General features: G+C 37.9%; 7 protein-coding genes across 7 annotated transcripts; 4 read left to right on the top strand and 3 right to left on the bottom strand.

The window, feature by feature from the left end:
* The first annotated feature begins 2,930 nt into the window (after window positions 1-2,930).
* LOC111781007 (soluble inorganic pyrophosphatase 1-like) lies at window positions 2,931-6,494 on the top strand. Its single transcript, XM_023661402.1, has 9 exons — window positions 2,931-3,161; window positions 4,583-4,718; window positions 4,807-4,835; window positions 5,117-5,182; window positions 5,266-5,373; window positions 5,458-5,523; window positions 5,595-5,715; window positions 5,825-5,906; window positions 6,198-6,494. Exons 2-9 carry the CDS (start codon window positions 4,592-4,594, stop codon window positions 6,238-6,240), a joined length of 642 nt encoding a protein of 213 aa, XP_023517170.1. The 5' UTR covers window positions 2,931-3,161; window positions 4,583-4,591; the 3' UTR covers window positions 6,241-6,494.
* Window positions 6,495-8,892: 2,398 nt separating this feature from the next.
* LOC111781006 (histone H2A-beta, sperm-like) lies at window positions 8,893-10,365 on the bottom strand. The gene is made up of 2 exons (XM_023661401.1): window positions 10,138-10,365; window positions 8,893-9,245 (listed from the first exon to the last, which is right to left on the bottom strand). The coding sequence occupies exons 1-2, from the start codon at window positions 10,363-10,365 to the stop codon at window positions 8,997-8,999; spliced, it is 477 nt and encodes a 158-aa protein (XP_023517169.1). The 3' UTR covers window positions 8,893-8,996.
* Window positions 10,366-10,614: 249 nt separating this feature from the next.
* LOC111781004 (organelle RRM domain-containing protein 2, mitochondrial) lies at window positions 10,615-13,151 on the bottom strand. The gene is made up of 3 exons (XM_023661399.1): window positions 12,929-13,151; window positions 11,155-11,223; window positions 10,615-11,063 (listed from the first exon to the last, which is right to left on the bottom strand). The coding sequence occupies exons 1-3, from the start codon at window positions 13,053-13,055 to the stop codon at window positions 10,822-10,824; spliced, it is 438 nt and encodes a 145-aa protein (XP_023517167.1). The 5' UTR covers window positions 13,056-13,151; the 3' UTR covers window positions 10,615-10,821.
* A 1,285-nt stretch (window positions 13,152-14,436) lies between these two features.
* Window positions 14,437-16,623, top strand: LOC111781005 (actin-depolymerizing factor 1-like). Its single transcript, XM_023661400.1, has 3 exons — window positions 14,437-14,707; window positions 15,889-16,154; window positions 16,228-16,623. Exons 1-3 carry the CDS (start codon window positions 14,705-14,707, stop codon window positions 16,376-16,378), a joined length of 420 nt encoding a protein of 139 aa, XP_023517168.1. The 5' UTR covers window positions 14,437-14,704; the 3' UTR covers window positions 16,379-16,623.
* A 1,028-nt stretch (window positions 16,624-17,651) lies between these two features.
* On the top strand, window positions 17,652-20,595 carry LOC111781003 (pentatricopeptide repeat-containing protein At3g53700, chloroplastic-like). Its single transcript, XM_023661398.1, has 2 exons — window positions 17,652-20,358; window positions 20,450-20,595. Exon 1 carries the CDS (start codon window positions 17,933-17,935, stop codon window positions 20,231-20,233), a length of 2,301 nt encoding a protein of 766 aa, XP_023517166.1. The 5' UTR covers window positions 17,652-17,932; the 3' UTR covers window positions 20,234-20,358; window positions 20,450-20,595.
* Window positions 20,596-21,750: 1,155 nt separating this feature from the next.
* LOC111781002 lies at window positions 21,751-22,815 on the top strand. The gene is made up of 2 exons (XM_023661396.1): window positions 21,751-22,386; window positions 22,731-22,815. The coding sequence occupies exon 1, from the start codon at window positions 21,993-21,995 to the stop codon at window positions 22,341-22,343; it is 351 nt and encodes a 116-aa protein (XP_023517164.1). The 5' UTR covers window positions 21,751-21,992; the 3' UTR covers window positions 22,344-22,386; window positions 22,731-22,815.
* LOC111781001 (cation/H(+) antiporter 20-like) lies at window positions 22,583-26,348 on the bottom strand. Its single transcript, XM_023661395.1, has 4 exons — window positions 26,118-26,348; window positions 25,013-26,041; window positions 23,107-24,024; window positions 22,583-23,000 (listed from the first exon to the last, which is right to left on the bottom strand). The coding sequence occupies exons 1-4, from the start codon at window positions 26,295-26,297 to the stop codon at window positions 22,644-22,646; spliced, it is 2,484 nt and encodes an 827-aa protein (XP_023517163.1). The 5' UTR covers window positions 26,298-26,348; the 3' UTR covers window positions 22,583-22,643.
* Window positions 26,349-27,001: the final 653 nt, after the last annotated feature.

The raw sequence follows: 27,001 nt of genomic DNA, 5'->3' as shown, positions 1-27,001 counted from the left end.
ACAAAGTGTGAAGATTACTTTTCGAGTCTTAACGTACTAAAATTGAATTTTATAAGTCATATCGAAAAATCACTCTCATCTGAAGAGTAAATTATTTAATGAAATTGTCACAGTATAGTTACCTTTTAATAATCGTCAAATATAAATTAAAAAAAACATATATCTGATTTGTAATAACTATGAGATAAAAAGTAATTTTAAAAAAAAAAATTATTTGACCCACATGTATCAGTACGAAACTGGTAGCCAGATGGAGATAGGGAAGCTTTCTTCATTCCCGTCTTAATTTCTAAAAACTCAAATTTCAATATTTAAAGTGAGGTGGAACAAGGATTTAGGCGAGGTCGAGAGCACGGGTGGGACAGGAATATAATTATTATTTTTAGACCAGGCCCATTTAACTAATGGTAAGAAATTTCTCTCCAATCGCTCCCTCCTTTTCTATTTAAATGAAATTTTTTCATATCGTACAGATCATCTATTAGCTATATTATATCGGTCTCGTGTAGTTATTTTTGTTTTGGCATCAAATGAGATGATATCAAACATGTGGTTTGGTGAGATGAGCTTAGGTTAGGTGCGTGAAGAGAAAGCAAATAATGCATCATTCAAAGCTACTAACAAGCTAGAGAGATCACCAAAGATGGGAGCATCAACACGCCAACTTATGCCTTTTCTACTCAAAATTCTCTCCCTCTTTCCAAACATGTGCTTTATTGAAATCATCGTTGTAGTCTACTTACAATGAAATTATAACCTTTATGTGATATCCCATATCGATTGGAGAGGAGAACAAAACATTCTTTATAACCGTGTGTAAACCTCTAACTAGTAGAAGTATTTTAGAGGGGGAATGAGAAGCCCAAAGAGAACAATATCTACTAACGGTAGGCTTAGGCGGTTACAAATGGTATTAGAGTCAAACATCGAATTGTGTGTCAGTGAGGGCGTTGGGCCTTCGAGTGGGTGGATTATGAGATCCCACATTGGCGGAAGAGGGAAACGAAGGCCTATCTATGACAATATCTGCTAACTGTGAGTTTGGTCTGTTAGGAGAAGCTCTTGAAGGAAAGCCTGCTTGGGATGTTAGGGGAAAGCCCAAGCAATAACGGCTAGCTGTGAGATCCAACATAGCTTGTGAGCTTGGTCTCTTACGAGAAAGCCTATATATGACAATATATGTTAGCTGCGAGTTTAGTTGGTTAGGAAAAGGAAAGCTTGCTTAGGTTGTTAGGGGAAATCCCAAGTAATATCTGCTAGCTGTGAGCTTAGTCTGTTAGGAGGGAAAGCCTGCTTGGGCTGTTAGGGGTGTGAGCTTAATCTGTTAGGAGGGAAAGCTTGTTTGGGCTGTTAGGGGAAGCTCTAGAAGGGAAAGCTTGCTTGGACTATTAGGGGAAGCTATCAAAAGGAAATCCTATATAGAATAATATCTACTAGCGGTTAGCTCGGACTGTTAGGAAAATCTCTTGAAGGAAATGTCTGGGCTATTATAAGATAATATCGGGGCTGTTATAGGATAATATCGGCTAGCGATGAGCTTGAGTTTTCTTTGTCCATTATAATGATACTATCGCGTACAATATATCTCGAGACGATAAGATGGTGAGTTCGAAGATAAGAAATTGAACCTCTCACATTTCAATCATGATTATAACGTTATAAACATTACGATTAACGATGCTAAAATCAACCAACTCCAAGTAAAGTAAAAACTATTTTACTCAATAATATCTCTCTTTACAACATTTCTTCCTAATTAATTTCACTTTATTCAACCTCTTTCACTTTACTCCAACTTTCACTATTTTATATTCATAACTAATCTCTTTTCAGCCTCCTTACATCAACACATTTCTTCTTATCAATCAAATGAATATTCTTTACTTGTTGCATGAATAACAAAATTATTTTTTTAATAAAAAAAATTAATTACAAATTTAGTTAAAATTTCATAGTTCCATCGACCAGATTTTAAGATTTTAAAGTTGTTTGAATCAAATTAAAAATTTAATAACGACGCTTTAAAAAATTTATAGACTAAATAAATACAAATTTCGAACGTATAATTTAACTAAAAGATATGCTCAGAATGGTAAAGAAAAAAAAGTAATTTAACGATTTAAGATGTACTATCAATATTTAATTTTATTGTAAAAATAATTAAATTTATACCTAATTTGAATTTACTAATTCAAAGGCTGACTAATAGTTGCTTGTAATTAAAATATATAAAGAAAAAAAAAAAAAGAATAATTCAGCGTAAAGAAAAAAAAAAATTAAATTGAATTATTCTCATTTTAAAGCGGAGGAAACGTCAATTGTCGCCCAAACGAACAGCCGATTGCCATATATTATTTTATTTTATAAAAAGGATTAAAATTTAAGAGCATTATTTTTATAATTTTATAAAAATAATTTACATATTGAACTTTATTTATTTATCGAATTATTTTAATATTTTTTTAAAAAAATTAGATTATATAATAATAAGAAAGAATTAATAAATTTTTATTTGGTAGGTTTAATTTTAAAAATAGTATTTTAATTAATTCATTATTTTTTAATTGGGAAAACCGTAAAATAAAAAAATAAATAAATAAATAAAAAATCATGCTGCTTTATGAATTTTCAACCAAACACGTAATAATGACTCCTCACCGTCTTGGCTTGGCAAACGGTAACGGTAACTGTAACTGTAACGGTAACGCCATTGGATCAAACGGAAGAAAAACTCCGTTTTCCCAGTGGGTCCCAGTGGGACCCAGTGCTCTCACGAAACGAAACGACGCGTTTTGACTCACAACTAACTGTAGCTGGAACCAACAATAGTCTCGCTTCCCCCGAATATCTGTTTTTAAATTATTTATAATTTTTTAAAATAAAATAATTCAATTTATTTTATTATTATTTTTACCAATTTCAATTTGTTAATGCGCGGAAGAAACTGGAGAATTTTCGCTTTTGTCTGCTCTGTTTTCTCTCCCTCTTCTTTGGTTTCCTTTAAATAGGTGTAAGAGGAGAGAGGGGGTAAGCATACAGCTACTCTCTTTGCTTTCTCTCGTGCAGGGCGTTTCTTGCTACTGCTTCCTTCACGCTCAATCTCTTTCATTGAGATCTGCGCTTCGGTTTTCGCCTTCCATTTGTCACTCTGAAGCTTTCAGGTTTGATTTCTCAGCTCTAGATCTTCGATCTCTCTGCCTTTTACCTTCGGTTTCTCTTGTTTGTTTCCGGTTTCTGCTTCGGCTATCTCTGTATAATGAGTTCTGAATCGCGTTTGTAGTATGCTGTCCGTTTGCTATTATCTGCCTCCTTGTTCTTGATCTTTGGAGTTACTGGAGCTATTAATGATTTTGTCGGTGGTTGAACTATATTGTGATTGATAGAGTCTGTTGTTTTATGAGATAAATCTGGCTTCATTCTGCTTTGTGTTGCATGACGGTGCTAGTATGGCAGATCCAGGAGATTGTTGTTTGTTTAGTTTCTTTTGCTCTAGTGAATTGCTCTAGTGAATTGCTATAGTGAATGCGTTGAAACGTTGATAACTGTTACTCTGCTTACATGGATACCTGAATAAAGAAGCAGAGATACTTGATTTAGAGAGAAACCGAGCAGATAGTTGAAATGAGTGAGAATGAATTCGTACGTGAATGTTTGACGAAATTTTTTCGTATCTGGATTCTGGAGGTTATGATATTGATATGGAAGGTTGTGGACGTAGTAGTCTAGTCAAGAAACACGCGGTATTTGGATCTATCATGTCAATTGGCACATGTGTTTTGTTAAACACCTCGGGAGTTGATGAAATTGTCGATGTTTTGGTTATTGTTCGATGACGACAGGCATGAAGATGCTTATTTATTTCTGATCTGAACCATCAGTTTCTGCATTTTGACCTGTGACAATGTGACTACGCATTCTGTGTTGCTTTTGAATGCCGCTGTCTTGATTTTTGTTTAGGTTCTTTTCACAATTATGGATCCTCATTTCTTTCTCGTAAAATTGCTAGATGATGTTGCAATAATCGTAATACTATACCTTCTTTTATGATTATGAATATGTTGATTGGTTGAATCTGATGAATCTGTGCAAAAAGGCTATTTATCTTTACTTTCCAACGTTGTTAAGGTTGATGAGCTTTTAGATAGTGTTTGATGTTAAATGTTTTAAACAGGCACATGAGACTATGTTTTCTTTTAGAGAGTTCCATGCATGTATTAAGGATTTAGCTTTTCCTTGCACAATTTCTTTCATATTCCACCAGTAATTCTTAAGTAAGTTCAGTCTAAACGTAAACTTGATGCATTTATCTGTTTCTGATAAGGTTTAGTATAAACTTGATTGGTAAATACTTGTTACAGTCTTGAGACATAAATTTATATATCTTGAACAAATTCCGTTTTCTGATAAAACTGGTCTGTTATACTGAATTTATTCATGATAAGTTTCATTATAAACTGGTTTGGCAAAGAATTGGGCCATGAATAGTGTGCTTGGAAATGTATACTTTACAGAGTGTCTTAAGATACATCCTCAAATCTAAATTTCTTTTGAGAATGTACTAATTTGGTGCGTACAATTCCAGCCTGCTGATATGGCTCCTTCAAATGGAACGACAAACAATGCTCATCCTTCTCCACACCCACCACTGAATGAGAGAATTCTTTCTTCAATGACTAGGAGATCTGTTGCTGCACATCCTTGGCATGATCTTGAGATAGGTATGTTCTTTATTATACCTTTTTCTGGTGATTGAGGTTTTATAGTTGTTATAGTATACTAATAAACGAACTTCTAATTCTATTTCAGGACCTGGGGCTCCAAAGATTTTCAACTGCGTAAGGATGCTGATCTGAACAAAATAGTATCATATATGGTGTTTTTTGAATTGATTGTATTAGTATGTGATATAATTTCATGAGTGCCATGAGCCTTGAACAGCAACAATTTTGTAGTTAGTATATCAATGTTATTCAATTGGTGGATCAGTATTCTTAATTGGTTTCCTATTTTCTTCTTCTTATACTAGCACTTTAGCAGCTTGACTTTCGAAGTTTCACAAATGTTTTAATGGTGAATCGATGCATAAGTTCAATCTTGATGATTTTTCTTCATGCAGGTTATTGAGATAGGAAAAGGAAGCAAAGTGAAGTATGAACTTGACAAAAAAACTGGTCTAATCAAGGTAATAATAATAAGCTAATCACTTTTTATTCGTGATGGATTTTATCTGTGGCCAGTGAGATGAAGCGACTCATGTTTATTCAGGTTGATCGGATTCTTTACTCATCTGTTGTTTACCCACATAACTATGGCTTTATTCCTCGGACTCTTTGCGAGGACAATGACCCCATCGACGTCTTGGTCATCATGCAGGTAAACTTCAATTTCTTCAATTAAAGTAGCACTTATAATAACATGGGTGCACATTGTAACTGATGATGCTCTGAAATATTTCAGGAGCCAGTTCTTCCTGGTTGTTTTCTGAGGGCTAAAGCTATAGGCCTAATGCCTATGATTGACCAGGTAACTCTTCTCGAATAAATGTTATATTGTGTTCTTAAATAACAGAGAGGTCTAATAACAATTTAATGCAGGGTGAAAAAGATGACAAGATTATTGCTGTTTGTGCCGATGATCCTGAATACCGTCACTACAATGACATCAAGGATCTCCCACCACATCGATTGGCTGAGATTCGTCGTTTCTTCGAAGACTGTATCCTTAAACTAATTTGATAATTTTTAAAATCATCAGCGAGAACAAACTTGGAATGTTTTTTTTTGAATCCTCATCTTGCATATTTCTCCTTGACTAAACTATTCAGACAAGAAGAATGAGAACAAGGAGGTCGCTGTGAATGACTTTCTGCCAGCCACCGATGCCTTAAAGGCCATCCACCACTCAATGTAAGCATTGCAAATATCTCTTGCCTTTTGTAATTTGGTAGTACCATTAGCATCCATAATTAGCATCCATACCAATGGTATGATGTGCTCCACTTTGAGCATGGTCTGTTGTGGATTTGTTTTGGGTTTCTCCATAAGACCTCGTACCAATGGAGATAGTATTTCTTAACCCATGATCTTTTACTAAATTAGCCAATGTGGGACTCCCTCCCAACCATCCTCAACATAACAGCTTTATAATTCTAATAACCACGAGCGTTGATGGTCATTGTAACGTTCTTATTTATGCAGGAATCTCTATGCAGACTACATAGTGGAGAGCTTGAGGCGGTAGTCCTCTAAAAGATTTTCCTGTCCGTATGGTTTGTTCATATGCTATCATACTTGAATTTACAATATGTTTTGTTAATATGCCTATAAATGGTTGTATCAAGGATTGAATCAAAAATGTTACACAGCCATCATACTAGTGTTAGATCAATGGCTATATTTTTTTGTTTTTTGTTTTTATATAAAAAGCCCATTGTAATGACGTTGAATGTATTTTGAAGTGGTTCCATTTTTCAATATTTTTAAATTTTCTTATGATATTGGCTCTTGTTCTCTGACAAGTATTATTAATAACATGTGAAAGACACCTAAAATTTAGTACATTGAATCTAATTAGTTGAAGTTTCTTTTCGTGGAAAAGGGACCAATTCCTTTCAATGCTTTCCTCTCATCATGGACCAAAAATATCTAATTAACTGACCCTCAAATATCTCCTTCCAACATTTCTCTCTCATCATCCAACTCATGTTTTTATGCTCAATTTGAGTTTTCAAATTTTACTATTTCCTTGTGGAAATCTCTTCCTTAAAATGTTAGGGGAAGATTTCCTCAAAATATTTTTATTATTTTATTTGTAATTTAATTGTTATCTTCATAAAAATTAATAACCGTTTTTAATGTAATCTTAAACAAAGGTTATTAATGTAATCTTAAACAGTATGTGGTTGACATACAAGAAGATTGTATTCACAATTCAAGTAATAACCTAAAGAGTATATAGTATATGAATAATGTTGGGTGACTTATCCTGATAACACTATTGATACAGTCCATTCTGTAATCGTTACAAATGATTTGATCCAAATCGTTCATGTGGAGACATGTAAGTGGGGTATTGAAAATATTAATATTTCACATGATGATTATATACAACTAGATCTTAATTCTAAGTGAGTTATAAACTCCTGTCTGATAGGGCTTGTCCTTTAATTTACACGAGGGTTTGTCCATTTAATTTACATGGGTGAGAATGACTATGTTCGTCGATTCAATATGCCTACCATTTTGGGACTTGACCAGATAGGGAGTTGGGAACATAATATCATGAGATAGAATTCATACTTTCCATATAAGGGAAGTAGATGAGTTGTTCTCTTAAGTACTGACTTCGGGACTTAAACAATGGAGCCTCACCCTCTCATTAGCCCGGGAGAGACTTGGTTTATGATTGGACCATAAATAAATTATTCATTAGAAAATCAGTGCTACCTAAAGTGAAAGAGGTAATTACAGAGTTAAAACGGACTTTTGACGCAACTGTAATTATGAACAACTCGTGAAGGATCAACTTTGATTATATCAATGGACATAACTTGTCTTGCAGTGCATAAGAGTGCAACTCTCGGTCCATAGTGGAGTGACTTATAGTTAATGAATGGAAATTGATTAATTAAAGAGTTCAATTAATTAATTTTGTATTATTGGAGCTTATAATCTATAGGTACATCGACCTTTTGTTAGTTCATAATAAAGTTAAAAGGTTCCATTTCTTTTGAAAAAAAAAATGGAAAGGTTCAAATTAATATTTAATATATTAGATATATTAAACCAGGTACATCATCTTTTGTTAGTTTATATTAGTTTATAGTAAAGTTAAGATTTCATTTATTTTGAATTTTTTTTTTGAAAAGATCCAAATAATATTTAATATATTAGATATATTAAATATAGAAAGAAAAAATAAATTTAATTTGAAAGGTCAAATTAATATTGAATATATTAAATATATTAAATAAATAAAAAAATATATATTTAATTGGAAGATGTGAAATTAATATTAAATATAAATGATTAAAAATATATTAACGTGAAGGGTTTAAATTAATATTTAATATATTAGATAATTAAATGAAACCGGTAGTATTTTATACCCTTAATTGTATTTGATACATTAAATAAAAATATATTTAAAATTCAAATTAGTTAAATATGTTAGGATAAAAAATATATTTAAAATTTAAATTAGTTAAATATATTAGGATATTTTATAATATTTAAATATGATTTATATAAGATATAATATTTCAATGGGCTAACCAGAGAATTTTCGAAACTATTTTTTCCGATTCTTTAAACTATTCTCTTTAGAGGTTCCACAAGAAATTCTCGAAACTATTCTTCTCCAATCTGTTAGAATTGTTAGGTTTTGAATAAGCCAGAAACATAAACCATTAAACCATTGAAGTTCTAAGGGATTATATTATTGAATAAGTTTTTAATAGCCTTACAACACAAATCTTGGAACCAAAAATTTGGAAACAAATCTAAAAAAAATGAAAACAATTCTCAATAATGCTTCAGCTACATGGATAAAGAGTTCATCCCTTTAGCCCGAAATGCAAAGCCCAAAGAGAACAATATCCGCTAGTTGTGGATTTGAGTTGTTACAAATGGTATTAGAGCTAGACAACGAGTGATATGTGAGCGAGTAGGCTGAGCCCCAAAGGAGATGGACACAAGGTGGTGTGTCATCAATGACGTTGCCCCAAAGCAAAGTTGATTGAAACCTCTCCGCAATAAATAGGTTTTTAAAGAAATCCAAAAGAAAAAACTAAAAAATGACCATATGGTGCGGGTGGATTTGGGTCGTTACAGATAAAAAATTAATAGTTTTAGTGAATATTCTTTATTTTGTTGCTGAAAATGAAGGCAGAAATAGAAATAAAATGGTCCTAAAAACATGAAGAAAAGTCGAATCTAAGAACAGCAAAGAATATTTAAGAATGTGGGGATTTGAGGAAGTAAGGCCTTCTTGGGGGACTAGCTGCCCCTGGAGGGGGACGGCGGTTGCTCTTCTGCTTCTGCTTCTGCCTCTGCTGCTGCTCTCTTCTCAGATCTCCTTGGAAGAAGAACTGGGTTGATGTTCGGAACCACCCCACCGAACGGGATCGTCACCTCGCTGAAAAGCTTTGAGAGTTCCTCGTCGTTCCTCACCGCCAAAACAATGTGTCTCGGGCTGATCCTGTTCCTCTTGTTGTCCATGGCTGCATTTCCTGCCACTTCCAAAACCTATACCATAATTTAATCTACTGTATATCTCACTCAACCAAACCATATTCTAAAAAACCGCCCACCGCTAGTAGATATTGTCCTTCTACCACTTTCCCTCAAAGTCATTAAAAAGAGGTTTCCACACCCTTTGTAAGAATGTTTCATTCCCCTCTACAACCGACTTCGTGTTGAACACAACTTCTATGTGAAACACTAGCACACTTAATCAATTTAACTACTGCTTTGTATTGCATGGAATGATGAGAGGAGGGGTATTTATACTCAGATGATAGATAATCCTAAAATTTATCTGTATCTAAATCAATCTTTTAAATTTATTTTTAAATTTAAGCCATCAGTCAATCATTTTTTTGGAAATCTATTGCAATCTATTCCTAAAATTTATTCTATCTAAATCAGTTTCTTAAATCTATCTCTAAAATTTTATCTAAATCTCGTAAATTTATTCTTAAAATTCGAAATCGTTTTCCTAAATTTATTTCTAAAATTTTTAAACTATTTTCCTAACATAACATAGTTATGATATTTTAACAGTGGGTCTCACAAGTGTGGATGAAAGTTTCACATTTGCTAATTTAGGGAATGATCATGCTGAAGGAATACTCTCTCGATTGGTACGAGCCCGCTAATTTAGGGAATGATCATGGAATACTTTCTCGATTGGTACGAGCCCTTTTGTGAAATCACAATATCATAATCGTTCCAACTTAGTGAAAAATAAAAATCTTAACAAAAAAAAGGCTTGAAATTGGGAATTCTGTGTCCAAAAATAAAAAAAAAAAAGTGCAAGAAAATGAGAGAAAAAGAAGAATGCATTTACAATCCAAGAATTCAATCCATCAATAAAATCACCTTAAAAGAAACCCTAAATTAAGTGATAGAAATTCACCTCCGCAACAAGGTACTCAAGCACGGCAGCAAGGTAAATTGGAGCGCCGGTTCCGACCCGCTCGGAGTACAGGCCCTGTTTCAAGTACCGCCCGATTCTGCTGACCGGAAATTGGAGGCCGGCTCTCACGGAACGAGACACTGACTTCTTCTTGGAGCCGCCGCCGCCGCCGCCGCCGCCGTCGCTTGTGCCGGCAGCGCCTTTCTTACCCTTTCCACGAGAGTCCATTGGTGAACACAAAAAAATATTTTCTCGGGAAACAAACAGAAAAAACAAGGTGAAAATTGGAGGGAAGTTAACGACGGGCTTTCAACGGTGATGACAGTTTGAAATGAAGTCAATAAAATGGGAAAGTGAACCACACGCGCTGTATTTATTTATTTGGAAAACCAACATTTTCCCAAACTTCGTACCTTTTATAAAATAAGATATGCATTAACAGTTGAATTATAATTTAAATCTAATTAATAAAACAAGTATGCAAATAATAATAATAATAATTAATGAAAAGCTCCTTTCCCCTCTTTCTGAATCCATACATATAACAAAAATTTACCCTTTCAGGCTCCGAAGGTATTGTCTCATGAAACTTATCTATACTACACTACCCATGGATGATGATGAACAATATGAAAAAATGACCAAAATCATATGAAGTTTCATATAGATTTTGCAACCAATCAATCAACCACACCAACCAATTGTCTTGTTTGTTCTGATACCAAATTCAGAGGTCTCAGCAGATTGAGGCTGTGGAGGAGGCGGCCTCGGCTCCCTGGGTTTGGCAGGATCGACAAAAATAACCCACCCATCCAGAAACTTGGCGTTCATTCCTTCTCTTGCTTTCTCAGCCTCTTCTATTGTACTGTACGTTACAAACCCGAACCCCTTTGATCTTCCCGTCGCCCTATCGGTTATAACTTTCGCTGTACAAATGTTGAGGCAATGTCAACATGGGGTACTCTGCAACAGATGTTCATGGAATTGTAAATTTGAGAGAGGGTGAGAGAGTTGGACCTTCTACAAGCTGACCGAAGGAAGTAAAGGCTTCCTGGAGCTTCTCGTCTGTTGTTAATCTTGAAAGACCTGTGCATTTTATAAGAATGAAACCAATCCAAAACAGGCCAAACAGTTCATCATGGCTCAGCCACAGATCAAAACTTAGGCTGATGCAAGTTCATAAAGAATATTAGATTATGAAACACATCATGTGGAGGTCATTCAATATCCAACCATAACAAGAAAATTTTCTATTACTATAATTTTTAAACTACTTGTTTATCATAACAACAACATTTAAGAATAATATTTAAGAAAAGTGTAGACCCATGAAACATATATATTATATCACTTAGTAATAATCAAATTGTGAAGAAAGGACAAGAACAGTTATGAGTGGAAACAAAATTCCACATGGGCTAAGGAAGAGAGTGGTCATGGATATTTAAGGGATGACAATTATTGTAACGGCACAAGCCCCCTGCTAGGAAATATTGTCCTCTTTGAACTTTCTCTTTCGGGTTTCCTCAAGGTTTTTAAAACACGTCTGCTAGGTAGAGGTTTCCACACCCTTAAAAAGAATGTTTCGTTCTTCTCCTCAACCGATGTGGGATCTCACAATCCACCCCCTTCAGGGTCTAGCATCCTCACTGGCACTCGTTCCCTTCTCCAATTGATGTGGGACCCCTCAATTCACCCCCCTTCGAGGCTAGCATCCTTGCTGGCACACCGCCTTGTGTCCACCCCTCCCATTGTCTGGCTCTGATACCATATGTAACGGCCCAACATAGAATGTTCCAAACAAAACACGCTTAACTTTGGAGTTTTCAAGATTGAGCCACCGAAAAGGAAGGTGCACCTTAGACCACTCGACCAAATTGTCTCATATGGGAGTGGAAACCTCTCCCTAGTAGATGCGTTTTAAAAACCTTGAAGGTAAGCCCAAAAGGGAAAGCTCGAACAAGAAAATAAAGATGACAATATCTGCTAGCAGTGGGCTTGAGCCGTTACAATTATCTTCATTGGTATGAGTCATTTTGGAAAAGCCAAAAGTAATGTGATGAGCGTTTAGTTTATGTCCAACGTGAACAATATCTTATCATTCTAGAGATAGATGGAGGTTCACTATAGTACTAAGAAAAAACCCCTCTGAAAGAAGACAAAGAAATAGAAACCCAGAAATGAGAAGGTTCATCAATGCTTTTCTATGGGGTGGGGGGGAGGGAAAAAATTTTAGTACTCCATTGTACTGCAAGTTTTGTCAGCCAAATAGCAAACCTTCAAACGCAAAGCGCATATCGAGTCGCATAAACATGAATTAGCAAAGATTTCTTGGAACTTTCCAATGCAAGAATTGTTCGAGACATCAAGCAGGCACACAAATCTACGTATTTTACAGGTACAAATAAAGTCGGAATACATTTCTAATTTCATTCGCCAAAACAAATCCCCCCACTTACTAAACAGCGAAGTAATTTCACAAGTTCATATAGGGAAAGAAGCTTCCTTCCGCTTGAAGAGAAAGACCAGAAATAGAGTGCAAAGAATGGAACAGAACAGAGCATAATCGTTTAACAATTACTCCATTTAGTGCTCCGACCGAAACTAATCGATCAAGTATAAGAGATAAAGGGGTAGCAGCAATCTCAGAAATTTCTCAGCATCCAAACAAAAATTAGAGCCTAATACCAAATTCCATATCATTCTCAATATCCAAATGGATGAAATTAACAAAATCAAAGGGGTAAAAAAAAGGCGTTACGAGCTGATTGTTTTTTTCTGCGAAACGTACCACTGATGAAGAGCTTAGGCGATGTGAGAGTTGAGCTGAGACGAAAAGAAGTCCACTGTGATCGGAGAACGGAAGAAGAAGAGGAAGATCCATTAAGAACGCGCCTCACAGTGGAGAAGAAAGCCATCTGATTTGATCGGCCGATGGGAAGAGCGAATAACCACACTACAACAGAGATGATATTCAGGGGTTAGGGTTTTTGGCCTCCCCCGGACACCACGTTCTTTTTATTTTAATAGTTTCCTTTTTTTTTCTTTTTCTTTTTTTCTTTTCTTTTTAATACAATATAAAATTTAAATTTTTATGCTCACCCATCATGTATGCATGCATGTATATGTATGTATGTATGACACGCATCCATCACCCATTGTTGAAGCGTGTGTATGTACGTATGTATACGTATATATGGCATGCACCCATCACCCGACGTTAAAACCTATATGTGTATACGACACGCACCCATCGCCCGTCGTTGAAACCTGTATGTATATATGACATGCACTCATCACCTGTTGCTGAAGCCTCTCTCTCTCTCTACCGCTCATCCTCACTGTTAGTGCCTGCCACCACCACCATTGCCCCAATCGCTAGCACTTGCTGCCACTACGGACCTCCGATAATCATCACCTTCCTCTATGTGACAATTGCTACTACTTGTCTATGGAGATCACTACAACAGGTATCTTCATCTAACATTGCAACGACATGAGATCTCGTATCAGTGGAAAATAAGCATTTCTTATAAGAGTGTTAAAATCTTTCCCTAATAAATGCATTTTAAAATCGTGAGGTTGACGGCAATACATAACGGATCAAAGCGGACAATATCTGCTAGTAGTGGACTTGAGCTGTTTCAAATGGTATCAGACTCATATATCGAGTGGTGTGCCCTCAAAGCAGTGGATTGTAAGATCTCACATCGATTGGAGAGGACAACAAAACATTTCTTATAAGGGTGTGGAAACTGTCAACAGACATGTTCCAAAACTGTGAGACTGACAAGGATACGTAATGGGCTAAAACAGACAATATATGTTAGTAGCGAGTCTCGTGATTAGCAAAACATTTTCAATGTATTAAAAAATGTAAATGTTTTAATTTAAAACTAATTTTGTATTTAAAAAAGTGCATTAAAAAAACAATTCCAAAAATAAAGATTGGGATTGGACTCAAAGTCAACAAAATTTAGCCACAATTAACATAGTCAACGCCCAACAAATATCTAAACCGGCGCGTGAACCACAGCTCAACTGGCTCAGCCGCTCAATCGGCTCACATATATGACTTATGAAGTGAAAATTACTAAAAAAGGAACAAAAAAAAGCGAAAATTACTCCAAAAGGAACAAGAAAGTGAAAATTACTCAAAAGGCCCAAATATATAATTTTATTAAAATATGACCATGAAGTACTAGGGACTTAATTGCAAATTTGAAAATAAATTTCTAAATTGAATTAAATAATTCACCATTAATTAATTAATTAAGAATTTGTTTGAGTTTATCCGGTTTGGGCTTTTGTTGAAGCCGAAGCTCATCATCGTTTTGTTTACACCAAAATACGACACGCTCCTCTGGCGGTATTTGAATCACTCACTGCCGCCGTAATTAACCCTCTCAACCACCGAATGTAACCCCCGAATTTTGTTCATCCATTCTTCAACTCCCTCTTCTTTTCATTCTCTCATCGCTCAACAAACATTTCTCTATCTCTATATCAATCGTCTTCTTCGATTTCTCTGTTCATTGTGATCTTCCGCAACCATCGAACGTCAAAAATGGTAACGCCTTGATTCATGTTTTTTGTTTTCATTATTACATCGAATGGTAGCAGATGGGTTTGTGTTCATGATTGTCTTGATTGTCCCGATTTTGAGAGGGGAAATGTGTTTAATCTGGAATCTGCTTGACTGGATTGTTTGAATATGTTTGGATTGGATTGGATTGGTTTATTGTTCTTGAGTTGTTTTGATGTGTAAGTTTTGCTGTGGGATTTGTGTATATCTGATCTGGTTTGTGTTGGAATTGATTTTATGTGAAAGAAGTGTATGATTTAGTTTTATGATCTGTTGAACAAGAGAATTTCCAGCTACTTCGATCTCCCTAGTTCTTATCTAAATTCTCTTGTGATGGAAAGGGCCCAGTTAGTGTTTTAGTTCTTCCCTTATCTAAGATCCAATCTTCTCTTCAAAGTTTGAGAGATGTCACATCGGGTGTGGAACAAAATATTTCTTGTAAGGGTTTGGAAGCCTCTCTCTAGTAGACGCGATTTAAAATCGTGAGATTGACAATGATACATAACGGGCTAAAGCGGATAATATCTGCTAGCGTTGCGTTTGGGTTGTTATAAATGGTATCAGAGCCAGACACCAGGGGATGTGCCAGCAAGGACGTTGGGCCCCCAATGGGGATTGTGAGATCCCACATTGGTTGTAGAGGAGAACGACACATTTCTTATAAGGGTGTGGAAGCCTTTCCTTAGTAGATGCGTTTCAAAATCGTGAGGCTGACAACGGTATGCAACGGGCCAAAGCGGACAATATCTGCTAGCGGTGTGCTTGGGCTTTACTAATGGTATCAGAGCTAGATGTTAGACGATGTGCCAACGAGAACGTTGGGCCCCAAGGAGGGTGGATTGTGAGATCCCACATTGGTTGTAGAGGGGAACGAAACATTCCTTGTAAGAGTGTGGAAGCCTCTCCCTAGTAGACGCGTTTTAAAACTTTGAGGCTGACAACGGTACGTATCGGGCCAAAACGGACAATATTTGCTGGCGGTACGCTTGGGTTTTACTAATGGTATCAGAGCCAGACACCAAACGATGTATCAAGCGAGGACGCTGGGTCCTCAAGGGGGTGGATTGTGAGATCCCTCATCGGTTGGAGAGGGGAATGAAACATGTCTGTATTCATATCAAAATGTGTTGATATGAACACTCTTTACTCTTTTATGAATCTTACAGGCCAATGCAGCATCAGGAATGGCTGTGAACGATGAATGCAAGTTAAAATTCTTGGAGCTCAAGTCAAAAAGAACTCATCGTTTCATCGTCTTTAAGATCGAGGAGAAGCTGAAGCAAGTAGTCGTTGAGAAACTTGGCGGTCCTAGCCAAAGTTACGAGGATTTCGCTGCTAGTCTCCCTGCTGACGAGTGTCGTTATGCTGTTTATGATTTCGACTTTGTCACAGAAGAAAATTGCCAAAAAAGCAGGATTTTCTTCATTGCATGGTAACGTCGATTCTTTTATATCATCCAACAATCGAATACTTCATCTAATCGCGATTTACATCGTTAAATGAAGGTCTCCTGATAATTCAAGGGTCAGAAGCAAGATGATATATGCAAGCTCCAAGGAAAGGTTCAAGAGAGAGCTCGATGGAATACAAGTAGAGCTCCAAGCAACTGATCCAACCGAGATGGGTCTCGACGTTATTCGAAGCCGTGCCAACTGAACACGAAACGTAAGCCTGCTAAAACTAATCGAAATGCTTAAAGTTTGAGTCATGGAAATCTTCTATTCTACTTGAACAAGCATGCATCTGTGTGTCGTCTACTGTGTCAACACGGTATTCCTTTTAACGTGTCTTGAGTGATCGTCTAGAGAGTTCGATACCTATAAAGCTAATATATATGGAGTCTGTGAGGGATTATCTGAGACCATATGCTAATTTCTACTTGTTTTCTTCATGGCTTCTCATTTTATCCTCTCTTTTAAGTGCCAATTATGATTAGAAAGACCCATTGAGTTATGTTAGTATTGATTTTGGCTGCATTTGGGCTAAGTCTGAACTGAACTTGCTGTTGTAAAATCTTCTCAGCTGTGAGTAAGATCCTTGCCATGAGGCGATAGAACTGCAGACCGACCGCGTCGCAAGTTCGGTCTCGAAACTTTTAGTCCTCCGAGCTACTTTTAGCCACCATAACTTTTTTAAGGTCAAAAGTTACGTCTTCTTGCCTACTTGTCCAAATAAGTACACTTAATTTAGTCGATTTGAGTTATATGGGTTAGGATCAAATTTAAACCAAGCTCGAATTCGAAGCTCAAATTCACCAAATTTCAAGTCCAATGGTTGGACCGTAAAGCTATGGCTTTTCTAGACGGGCTGCTGTGTGACAAGACTATAGAGAACGCCCTTACGAGGTAGTGATGAGTTTCACACGCTCTAAGCCCGGCCCGCGCGCGGTTAGGAAGATTGGCCACAATTTGAGCGGTACCACCCACCCTACCCGCTTTTGTGTAGCATGCTATGGTCTCGACACCCTTACGAGGTAGTGATGAGTTTCGCGCTCTAAGCCCGACCGCGCGGTTAGGAAGATTGGCCACAATCTGAGCGGAACCACCCACTCTACCCTACCACCTATAGGCGGCCGTCACATGAAAAGATTTATAAACCGAAAATTTTAAAACGGTAAAGATTAAATCGAAACTATGTACATATTTAGAGACTAAATTTATAATTTTGAACGGAGTTTGTTCTTAAAATTCTTAGATTTAAAATTGTTACATTTTTTTAAACTAAATTTTGAGTTTAGTTTGTTAGTTTTTTAAATTAATTTGAATAGTAATTAAAATTTAGTGATAATTAATAAATTTAAAATAATTAAATTAATTAATAGAAAAGTAATATAAATAGCCAAAAATGGGTGTAAATATGTAAAATCTTGATAGATAGGGACCAAATAGAAATTATATTAAAACCTATTTTATCCAAATATAAATACGGAATATTTGTCCGCAAAAAAAGAAAAAAGAAAAAAGAAAAAAGAAAAATCACATGGAAATGGTAGCAAATCTAGCAGTGTCCGGGAGAAGGGGTAGCTCAAGCTCGTGAATTCATCCAGCGTTATCGTCTTCATCGATTTCTATCACAGATTCCCACTGTCATCTTCTTCCAGATTCACTTCCATGTCGGCGGCGAAATCTTAAGGGACCTCCGACCTCTTCAAGATAACGGCGAACCTTCTCAAAATATTCCTGCACTCTAGGTGTTTGTCGAATTGCCCCAATGGCTTTTACTTGTGTAAAATGCTATCCATGGTCTCTTCCTCACTCTCCCCTCTCTTTTCCCTCTAAACCCATCTCGAATTCTTCCATTTTCTTTTCTAATTCAGTTTCTGACCAGCTCGCCTCATCATCCTCCTCGAATTCTTCTTCGTCTTCACCCAATGTTCATCATCTTCCACCAGATTTCACTCCCAAGCAGCTTATCGAGACCTTACGTCGCCAGACCGATGAAGTTTCGGCGCTTCGCGTCTTCAATTGGGCTTCAAAGCAGCGTAACTTCGTGCCCAGTTCATCGGTTTATGAGGAGATTCTTCGCAAGCTTGGAAAGGTAGGGTCGTTCGAGTACATGAGGCGCGTCTTGGAGGAGATGAAGCTTTCTGGTTGTGAGATTGATAGAGGTATTTTCTTGATTTTTGTTGAGAGTTATGCGAATTTTGAGCTGTATGATGAAGTTATGAACATTGTTAAAGTAATGGAGGATGATTATAGGATAAAGCCTGATACCCGTTTCTATAATGTACTGTTAAATGTTCTTGTGGATGCCAACAAGCTTAAACTTGTTGAATCTGCACATTCCAGCATGGTTAGAAGACGAATTAGGCATGATGTTACGACGTTTAACATTCTGATAAATGCCCTTTGCAAGGCTCATCAGATTAGGCCTGCCATTTTGATGATGGAAGAGATGCCAAGTTATGGCTTGTCTCCAGATGAGACCACATTCACAACTATAATGCAAGGATACATTGAGGAGGGGAATTTTGATGGTGCACTGAGAATTAAAGAACAGATGGTAGAATATGGGTGTTCTTGTACTGATGTCACTGTTAATGTCTTGATTAATGGGTTTTGCAAGCAGGGTAGAATTGATCAAGCCTTGAGTTTCATTCAAGAAGCTGTGAACGAAGGATTTTGTCCCGACCAGTTTACGTATAATACTCTCGTGAATGGTTTATGCAAGGTCGGGCATCCTAAGCATGCCATGGAAGTTGTAGATGCAATGCTTTTAGAAGGACTTGATCCAGATATATACACATATAACTCTCTGATTTCTGGACTGTGTAAGCTGGGTGAAATTGAGGAGGCAGTGAAACTTCTGGATCAGATGGTTTCGAGGGACTGCTCTCCGAACTCCGTCACGTATAATATTCTAATTAGCTCCTTATGTAAGGAGAATCGAGTCGAAGAGGCAACTGAAATAGCTCGTCTTCTTACAAGCAAGGGAATTTTACCTGATGTGTGCACATTCAATTCCTTGATACAGGGTCTCTGTATGTCCAGCAGTCACAGGAATGCTATGGACCTTTTTGAGGAAATGAAGGGTAAAGGATGTCGACCTGACGAGTTTACGTACAATATGTTGATTGGCAGTCTTTGTTCGAGCGGGAAACTGGGGGAAGCTTTAAATCTGCTAAAAGAAATGGAGACGAGCGGCTGTGCTCGTAACGTAGTCATCTATAATACATTGATTGATGGGTTTTGTAAGAACAAGAGGATTGAAGAAGCAGAGGAGATATTTGATGAGATGGAACTTCAAGGCGTTTCAAGGGATTCAGTGACCTACAACATTCTTATTGATGGCCTTTGTAAAAGCAGGAGAGTGGAGGATGCTGCTCATTTGATGGATCAAATGATAATGGAGGGCTTGAAGCCTGATAAATTCACCTACAATTCACTTCTCACTCACTTTTGCAAGACCGGTGACATTAAAAAGGCGGCGGATATAGTTCAAACTATGGCCTCGAGTGGATGTGATCCCGACATCGTCACATACGGGACGCTTATCGGTGGTCTCTGTAGGGCAGGAAGAGTTCAGGTTGCAAGTCGGCTTCTCCGATCGATTCAAATGAAGGGGATGGTTCTAACACCACAGGCCTATAATCCTGTTATCCAAGCATTGTTCAAACGGAACAGAACTCTTGAAGCCATGAGACTTTTCAGAGAGATGTCGGAGAAGGCTGCTCCCCCGGATGCAATAACGTATAAGATAGTTTATCGAGGTCTCTGCAATGGCGGAGGACCGATCGGAGAAGCCGTGGACTTCACGGTTGAGATGATCGAGAAAGGAAATATACCTGAAATCTCATCGTTTGTTATGTTGGCTGAAGGTCTCTGTACTTTAGGCATGGAGGATACACTTGTGAAGCTTGTTGATATGATAATGGAGAAAGCTAAATTCTTAGAGAGCGAGATCTCGACGATAAGGGGTTTCCTTAAAATCCGAAAGTTTCACGATGCATTGTCGACTCTTGGAGGTATCTTGGATGATTTGTATCCCAGAAAAGCTTATCGAGGAAGATGAAAATGATGCGTTCTTGTGTGTACGAACTAAGAACAAGATGTTTCAGTGAATGTAATGAAAATCAGTAGAAGTTTTATAGGTCCATTTCTGCTGCTGAATACGCTAATCTTATCATCAGCAACCGGGTGAGTTCAAATTTAAATTTATAACTTTTTAATTGATGATATAAAGCTTTGATCATTTAAATTGTGTTTCGGCTGACTAACGACACTTTAGATGGTATGGCTCACTATAAGGCAAGGTGGGGATTTGGGTGGGAGTGGTGTGACGGGAAGTATAATCCTTCTCCGGCCTTGTTTACCTAAGAAGAAAAATTTCTCCCCAGTCCTTCTCGATAAGGTAACAACAAAAATTTCTCTCTAGTCCCTCCATCATTCTCTATAGGAATTCTTTACTAGTTGTCAACTCCTCTCTTCATTTTGTATGACCATTCGACGAAATTACGTTTAGGTCGGTTAGACTTGAATCGCCTCAAAATGTACTATAAGGGGGATGCAACTAGTTGTCAAATTCTCCATACCCTACCCGAAAAGTTATATATTATTTAAGTCGTTATGTTGCCTTTTGTTTATAGTTATATAATGTTGCTTTCAAATCATCTTTCATTCTCATAAAGTTATATGTTATTTAAGTCGTTGTGTTGTCTTTTGTTTATAGTTATATAACGTTGCTTTCAAATCATCTTTCATTCTCAAAAAATTATATGTTATTTTAACTCGTTGTGTTGTCTTTTGTTTATAGTTATATAACGTTACTCTCAAATCATCCTTCATTCTTACTTTCAAACTTGCTCTCGAAAATCTCTTTGTTCCCATTTTCTAAAACTTTATTCTCAAAACAGGGCTAGAGGCTTCAACATAGTTAGTAGGCGACACAAATCAAATTTGACTTGACTTATTGAGTATTGGGAGTGAGTGTCGCACATTCGTAATGTTCGCTATCAAGAAAAGTACGGTGACAAATGGTATTATTAGAGTAGGTAGGGGTGTACATGGTTCGGGTTGGGTTGTGTTAAGGAATTTTTTTTGGATCAACCAAAAGTTCGGGTTGGTTGAATGATTGGTAACCCAACCCAACCCAACCCAAAAATTTTCACAACTCAACTCCATCCAACTTTCTATTTTCGGGTTCAGAAAAATTAACCCAACTCAACCCTTAAAATTTGGGTTCGAAAAATTATCCCAACTCAACCCTTAAAATTTGGGTTCGAGTTCAGAAAAATTAACCCAACTTAACCCTTAAAATTTGGGTTGGGTTGGTAAGCGCTATTGGGTTGAATGTACACTCCTGGGGGCAGGTCCCAACAAGATTTCTGCGCTATTGGGTTGAATGTACACTCCTAGGGGCCGGTTCCAACAAGATTTGTAACCCATCTGTTAAATAGATATTTTTGTAATTGTTATTTTTTAGAGTGAAAACAAGTAATATTTGAGATTTAAGAGTGGTTATTAGGTTAACTAGAAAAGGATGTTGTTGAATTAGATAGCTTCATAAAATAAATTACAAATTTACACCAAACTCCACCTAATTTCTTAATTAAATTCAACCTCACTTGAAATGTTTAAAAAAAAAAATAAGAAAAGAAAGTGGAGGATCAAATCCCCTACACACACATCTTCTCCATTTCAACCACCAATGGCGTCATCATCAAACCTCAGTCAAAACCTAATCCATCGTCTTTCCCCTTAATAATAATATTCTGCTCATCAATCAAACCACGCCCACTCCCCTTCCTCTTCTCCACATCTCAACTAACAAAATGCTCCGATTACTGTACCGTCGTCTCCGATCGCGGTGGCCGCTTCTTGTCTACTCCGCCTCCTGGACGATTCTCTTGACTCTCACCGTCGCCGCCGCCTCCTTCGCGCCCGAGCTCGCCTTCGCCTCCGCAATTTCTCCGTCCTCGTCCTTTGCTTCACACTGCAAGGCCGCTGGATTCGTTAGGGTTCCGATGGATTTTCCGGGAGACGTCGTCTGCGTTCCGGATAATCTGTTTAGAAAATCCGGAATTGATCTCATCGTGCCTCCTATTTTCGCCGCGGTTGTAGTAGCCGGGTCGGCTTGCTTTGTTCGGGCCTTGGGCCTTTGGGCCGACGATGACTCCCTCTGATGGGCCCATTCTGAACTGGGCCATATTTGTGCAGGCCCCTTCGGTATGAAAGCCCAACTTACTATATATATATATATAATTGATGTGTTATTTATTGAGTTAACTTAGATCAATAGCTTTTATGATATGTTCGGGTTCTTAAATTATACCATTTTTTTAGCAAATTTGATAATTTAAAAGATTAATTTGTTCGGAAAACAATTTTTTCTGTCTGGTCGGAACGATTTAGGCTTCTTTCGATAAACGTCGAGATATATATATATATATATATATGAAAATTTAGTGTAACAATTATGATTTTTATACATTAATGGAAGCTCCCATGACTGAGAAAGACTGCTTATTCAATGCTGGAGTTTCTTCTTCTTGGTGTTGTTGAATTACTAGAATTGAAGATACTATTCCCCTGCCGGAGCTGCTCAATATGTCCCCGATCGGCCCCAACTCCGACTGCTCTGCCGCCCGGTCTGCTAGTTTTGCCACCATGCTCGACGGAACCCGACCCTTCCCGACCACGATTAGGTCGAAACCGCCTTCCTTTCCGATCCCGACCACCCCTTCAACTATCGTGTTCGTGTCGGTGGCTTCCTTTTCTGTGTACTCAGCTGTTGCATCCCATTTGGCTCTGAATTCTGCTATTGCTGCTTCATCTAGCTCCTGTTTTTTGCATTTATTTCAGAACATTAAATTTAATTAATATTTGGAAATTAAACATTAAATTGTTTTTTAAATGATTTAAAGAAAAGAAAAAAAAAAAAAGTACCTTTTCTTTTTCCCAGTTTATTGGAGCAGTGGAGAAGCTATAATGACTGTCGCTGGATTTAGAATACATATGTCGCGAAATGACCTTACTACCCTCCACTCCATCCGACGGCGGCGACGCCCGAAACCTCACCACCGTGACCTTCACCGCCGGATGCTCCGCCATCCGTCCACCCAATTCCAGCGCCTCCCGGTCATCAGGACCACCGAAAAACATCACACAAATCCTCTGTGCCGCACCAACCACCGCTCCTAACCCCCGGTCCACAAGAACCGCCACCGAGCAAGGCGCACTCTTCAGCACCCGCTGGTTCACAACTCTCCACCCATGGCCCATATTCTCCTCCACGCCACTGGCCGTCCTCCAATTCCGATGAAACGGCAAGATGATCATCGCCACTCTCTTATCGTCCGCCACGCCGCAGATGTCCTCGTGCATTGTGGTCAAGGAAGAGACCGCTGTGGTGGGCCGGACCTTGACCCGGCCCAGCTGGCTGTAGGCCTGGAAGGCGGCGGCCATCTGGTCGTGCCACTCGCTGGCCTTGCGGAACCTGGCAAAGAATGGGAAGCCGTTCTTGCGGGCGCGTTGGGCCATTAGGATTGAGGAGGAACGCTCGGTGAGTTCGACGAGGTGCATGACGAAGAGTTTGAGGGACGAGGTTTTGGTGCTGCGAGTTGACTCGGTCAGGCTGATTAGGGCAGGTACGTTGCCTAAGCTGTGGAGGCAGGCTAGGATTGTTAGTGACTTGTCGTTGGTGGAGTTCCCGGCGGCCGAGAGGTGGCGGAGTTTGCGGTGGGTTCGGGTGGCGGCGGCGGCAGCGCGGGCTGGCTTGTAGACTGCCATCACGGTGGGGGTGGTGATGAATGTTGTGAATAGTGCCATTAACACTAATATCGCGAATACTTCATCGTTCAGAACCTATTTATTTTGACACATCTTAATTTCATCAGATTTCTTATAAATATTATCAGCTTTGACCCACTACACATGACCATTAGTCTCAAATGTTCGAGAAGTTTACACACCCTTATAAAGAATGTTTTATTCTCGTCTCCAACCGATATGGGATCTCATAATCCACCTCTCTTCGGGACTTAACGTTCTCGTTATAATCCATCTCTCTTCGAGACTTAACGTTGGCACACCGCTCGGTGCCTAACTCCGATACCAGTTGTAACAGTCCAAGCCTACCGTCAGTAGATATTGTCCACTCTAGACTGTTACGTATCGCCATCAACCTCACAGTTTCAAAATGCTATACATATATTCATATATTCCTTTAGCTTACACCCAAATAAGATTCTCATTCAATTTGGATATTCCATTTTTTTTAACCCACTTGTTCTCTAAGAAAGAGATTCTCACCCACAAATACCTTCCCACCTTCTCAAAATTGGACGAGTGTTTACCTAGAATAAAAATAATTTCTCTATGAAAACCTGGATCCTTATGAATCTAATAGTGAATCCCAATCTGATTCTCACATGAATAAATGGAGAATTTTGTAGGATAGAGATAGAAACATAATAAGGGACGAGGTCGTCCTATGGACCTATCTAATAATTATACTAAAGAATAAAATCAACCTGACCCAATTTATAACCGACCCATCACATTAAAAAAAAACATTTGTTCGTGAAAGGCGAATAAATAAAGCTTAACAAAGCCTCAATTGAGAACATGTATGTGTCCCATAATGATATACTTTCATTTTCCTTACTTTATTAGGGCCAATGTTTCCTAGGACGATGTAACAGTTCCAAGACCAAACATGTCTTCTTTCAATGTCATCAAACGTTGTTCATACACACCCATTTTATATTTTATTATATTATAATAATTAAAATATTAAAATTGGAAAAGAAAAAAAAACCATTAGATTTTGTGCTTTATTGAGTAAACTGACCTTTTTCTCCTTCCCAATATTGAGCACGATGAGTTCCACCAAGCCTTTAGTGTTCATAAGCAATCCCAAAGCCATCGCCTCCCTCGCCGGCATTAAAAACGCCATCGCCGCCGCAAACGTCGCCAGAATCTTCCCTGCACACGCCGTGGAAATAACCAGCGCCAGCAGCCCCCATGATTTTCCGCCGTTGATCTTCGTCACATTCGTCTTCAACCCACTCGACGCAAAATACAGAGGAAGAAGAAGCCCCGACACGAAATCCTCAATCCTCTCAATTAATCTCTCCGCGAATCTCCCCTCCTTCGCCACCGTCAATCCAAACACAAAACCCCCAAAAATCGAATGAATTCCGATCAAATCCGTCACAAACCCACAAACCAACACTCCGATCAACGTCAAACAGACATACCCTTCCTCCACCGCGTCATCCTCGTACGAACACCGCCGTGCAACCCACTTCATTCCTGGTCGGACCACCGTCATCATGAAAACGACAAATCCAGCTCCAGAGAGTAGGACCCACACGGAAACTAACGAACTTCTCTGTACTGTAACAGAGTTATCGTTGCCCGTTAGAGCAATGGCGAGTGCGAGAAGAATCCAAGCAGCCATGTCGTTAAATGCGGCGGCCGCCATGGCAATCTCGCCGACTTCGGTGGTGAGAAGCTTAAGCTCCGCTAAAATGCGCGTCAGAACAGGGAAAGCAGTAATGGACAGAGCAACGCCGATGAACACAACAAATTGCCAGTACCCGACGTTATTGGCACCGGCGACGGTTTTCCGAAGTACAAAGGCAACGCCGGTGCCGGAGAGGAAAGGAACGGAGATTCCAGCGACAGCGATTCCAAAAGCCCGCCGCCCACTACGGCGAACAGAGGACAAATCGAGTTCCAATCCAACCAAAAACAAAAAGAACAACAACCCAATACTAGCAACCGATTCAAGAATCGGAGTACTCCAATCCGGAAAAACCCAGTTCAAATAAGCTTGATTCCGACCAAAAACAGAGGGACCCAGAAGAATCCCGCCCTGAAATTCAAAAATCCTCCATTAACGGAGTCAAAAAGTTGCAGAATCAGAATCAGAACAGAGAAAATAAACTTACGAGGATTTCGGCGATGACTTTGGGCTGGCGGAGGGGCTTGAGGACGGCGGCGAGGAGGCGGGTGAGGAGGAGAATCAAAACGGATTGAAGGATCAAGAGAGGGAAGGCGAAATTGAGTGGATTGTCGCCTTGCCAGACGCCGTTGGAGGCGGTTTTAATGGCGGTTATGTTCACGCTCATCGTCGTCCTCCTCCTCTCTGCGAATCTTTACTGTTTATATTGGTTGGGAGTTTGGAACTAATTTTTGATCATTCCCTTGGAGTGCATTGATATAATTTATAGAACAACCTCAATCCCCAAATGCTTTCAATTTTAATTATATTTCGTTTTTTTAAATTTAATTCTCTATTTTTTTTTATTATATATATACACACATATAATTTAATAAAATTCCGCTTTAAACTTGGGATAAATAGCATTGTATTTTTTTTTAATAAATTATATGTACCGTATGAAATTTATCCGATTCAGTAGAGTTTTTGGTTCGGTTGTTAATTTTTACCTTATTTTTTTTAATCAAATTATATAATTAAATTTTAATATTTTTAAAATTATAAGGCTAAATTAAATTTGTAATTTGGAACGATATGATAAGTAAATTTCCTCCAAATTACTAACTAATTTCAATTCTAGTTGACCTAATGTCAATCTGTTTCCAATTCTACCCTCCTCAATACAAGACATAATAAGGAAATCTATAAATAAATAAATATATAAATAAATAAGCAAATGAAATTATCCGAAATTAACTTAAATTTCATAAATTTTTTAAATAGAATAAAAGAATAAAAATTTCCATAGTCATATATATATATGTGTGTATAGAAAAGACATTAAAGTCAAAAGATATGATTGAAAATGCTCTCTTAATTTATTTATTTTTT

The sequence above is a fragment of the Cucurbita pepo genome, chromosome LG19 (assembly GCF_002806865.2).
Source record: "Cucurbita pepo subsp. pepo cultivar mu-cu-16 chromosome LG19, ASM280686v2, whole genome shotgun sequence".
Classification (NCBI taxonomy): domain Eukaryota; kingdom Viridiplantae; phylum Streptophyta; class Magnoliopsida; order Cucurbitales; family Cucurbitaceae; genus Cucurbita; species Cucurbita pepo.
The sequence above is the reverse complement of the archived record's forward strand: the minus strand, read 5'-3'. Positions and strand labels throughout refer to the sequence as shown.

Excerpts from the sequence above, each read along its gene's own strand:
- LOC111781006 (XM_023661401.1), bottom strand. The coding sequence starts at position 10,365 with ATGGACTCTCGTGGAAAGGGTAAGAAAGGCGCTGCCGGCACAAGCGAC. Across the intron at positions 9,246-10,137 it reads TTGAGTACCTTGTTGCGGAG|GTTTTGGAAGTGGCAGGAAA; the intron begins GTGAATTTCTAT and ends ATTATGGTATAG.
- LOC111781004 (XM_023661399.1), bottom strand. The coding sequence starts at position 13,055 with ATGGCTTTCTTCTCCACTGTGAGGCGCGTTCTTAATGGATCTTCCTCT. Across the intron at positions 11,224-12,928 it reads GCCTAAGCTCTTCATCAGTG|GTCTTTCAAGATTAACAACA; the intron begins GTACGTTTCGCA and ends TAAAATGCACAG. Across the intron at positions 11,064-11,154 it reads CTTCGGTCAGCTTGTAGAAG|CGAAAGTTATAACCGATAGG; the intron begins GTCCAACTCTCT and ends ACATTTGTACAG.
- LOC111781005 (XM_023661400.1), top strand. Across the intron at positions 16,155-16,227 it reads AGGATTTTCTTCATTGCATG|GTCTCCTGATAATTCAAGGG; the intron begins GTAACGTCGATT and ends CGTTAAATGAAG.
- LOC111781002 (XM_023661396.1), top strand. The coding sequence starts at position 21,993 with ATGCTCCGATTACTGTACCGTCGTCTCCGATCGCGGTGGCCGCTTCTT.
- LOC111781001 (XM_023661395.1), bottom strand. The coding sequence starts at position 26,297 with ATGAGCGTGAACATAACCGCCATTAAAACCGCCTCCAACGGCGTCTGG. Across the intron at positions 26,042-26,117 it reads AAGTCATCGCCGAAATCCTC|GGCGGGATTCTTCTGGGTCC; the intron begins GTAAGTTTATTT and ends TTTGAATTTCAG. Across the intron at positions 23,001-23,106 it reads TAAACTGGGAAAAAGAAAAG|GAGCTAGATGAAGCAGCAAT; the intron begins GTACTTTTTTTT and ends TGCAAAAAACAG.
- LOC111781007 (XM_023661402.1), top strand. The coding sequence starts at position 4,592 with ATGGCTCCTTCAAATGGAACGACAAACAATGCTCATCCTTCTCCACAC. Across the intron at positions 4,836-5,116 it reads CTCCAAAGATTTTCAACTGC|GTTATTGAGATAGGAAAAGG; the intron begins GTAAGGATGCTG and ends TTCTTCATGCAG. Across the intron at positions 5,374-5,457 it reads ACGTCTTGGTCATCATGCAG|GAGCCAGTTCTTCCTGGTTG; the intron begins GTAAACTTCAAT and ends GAAATATTTCAG.
- LOC111781003 (XM_023661398.1), top strand. The coding sequence starts at position 17,933 with ATGGCTTTTACTTGTGTAAAATGCTATCCATGGTCTCTTCCTCACTCT.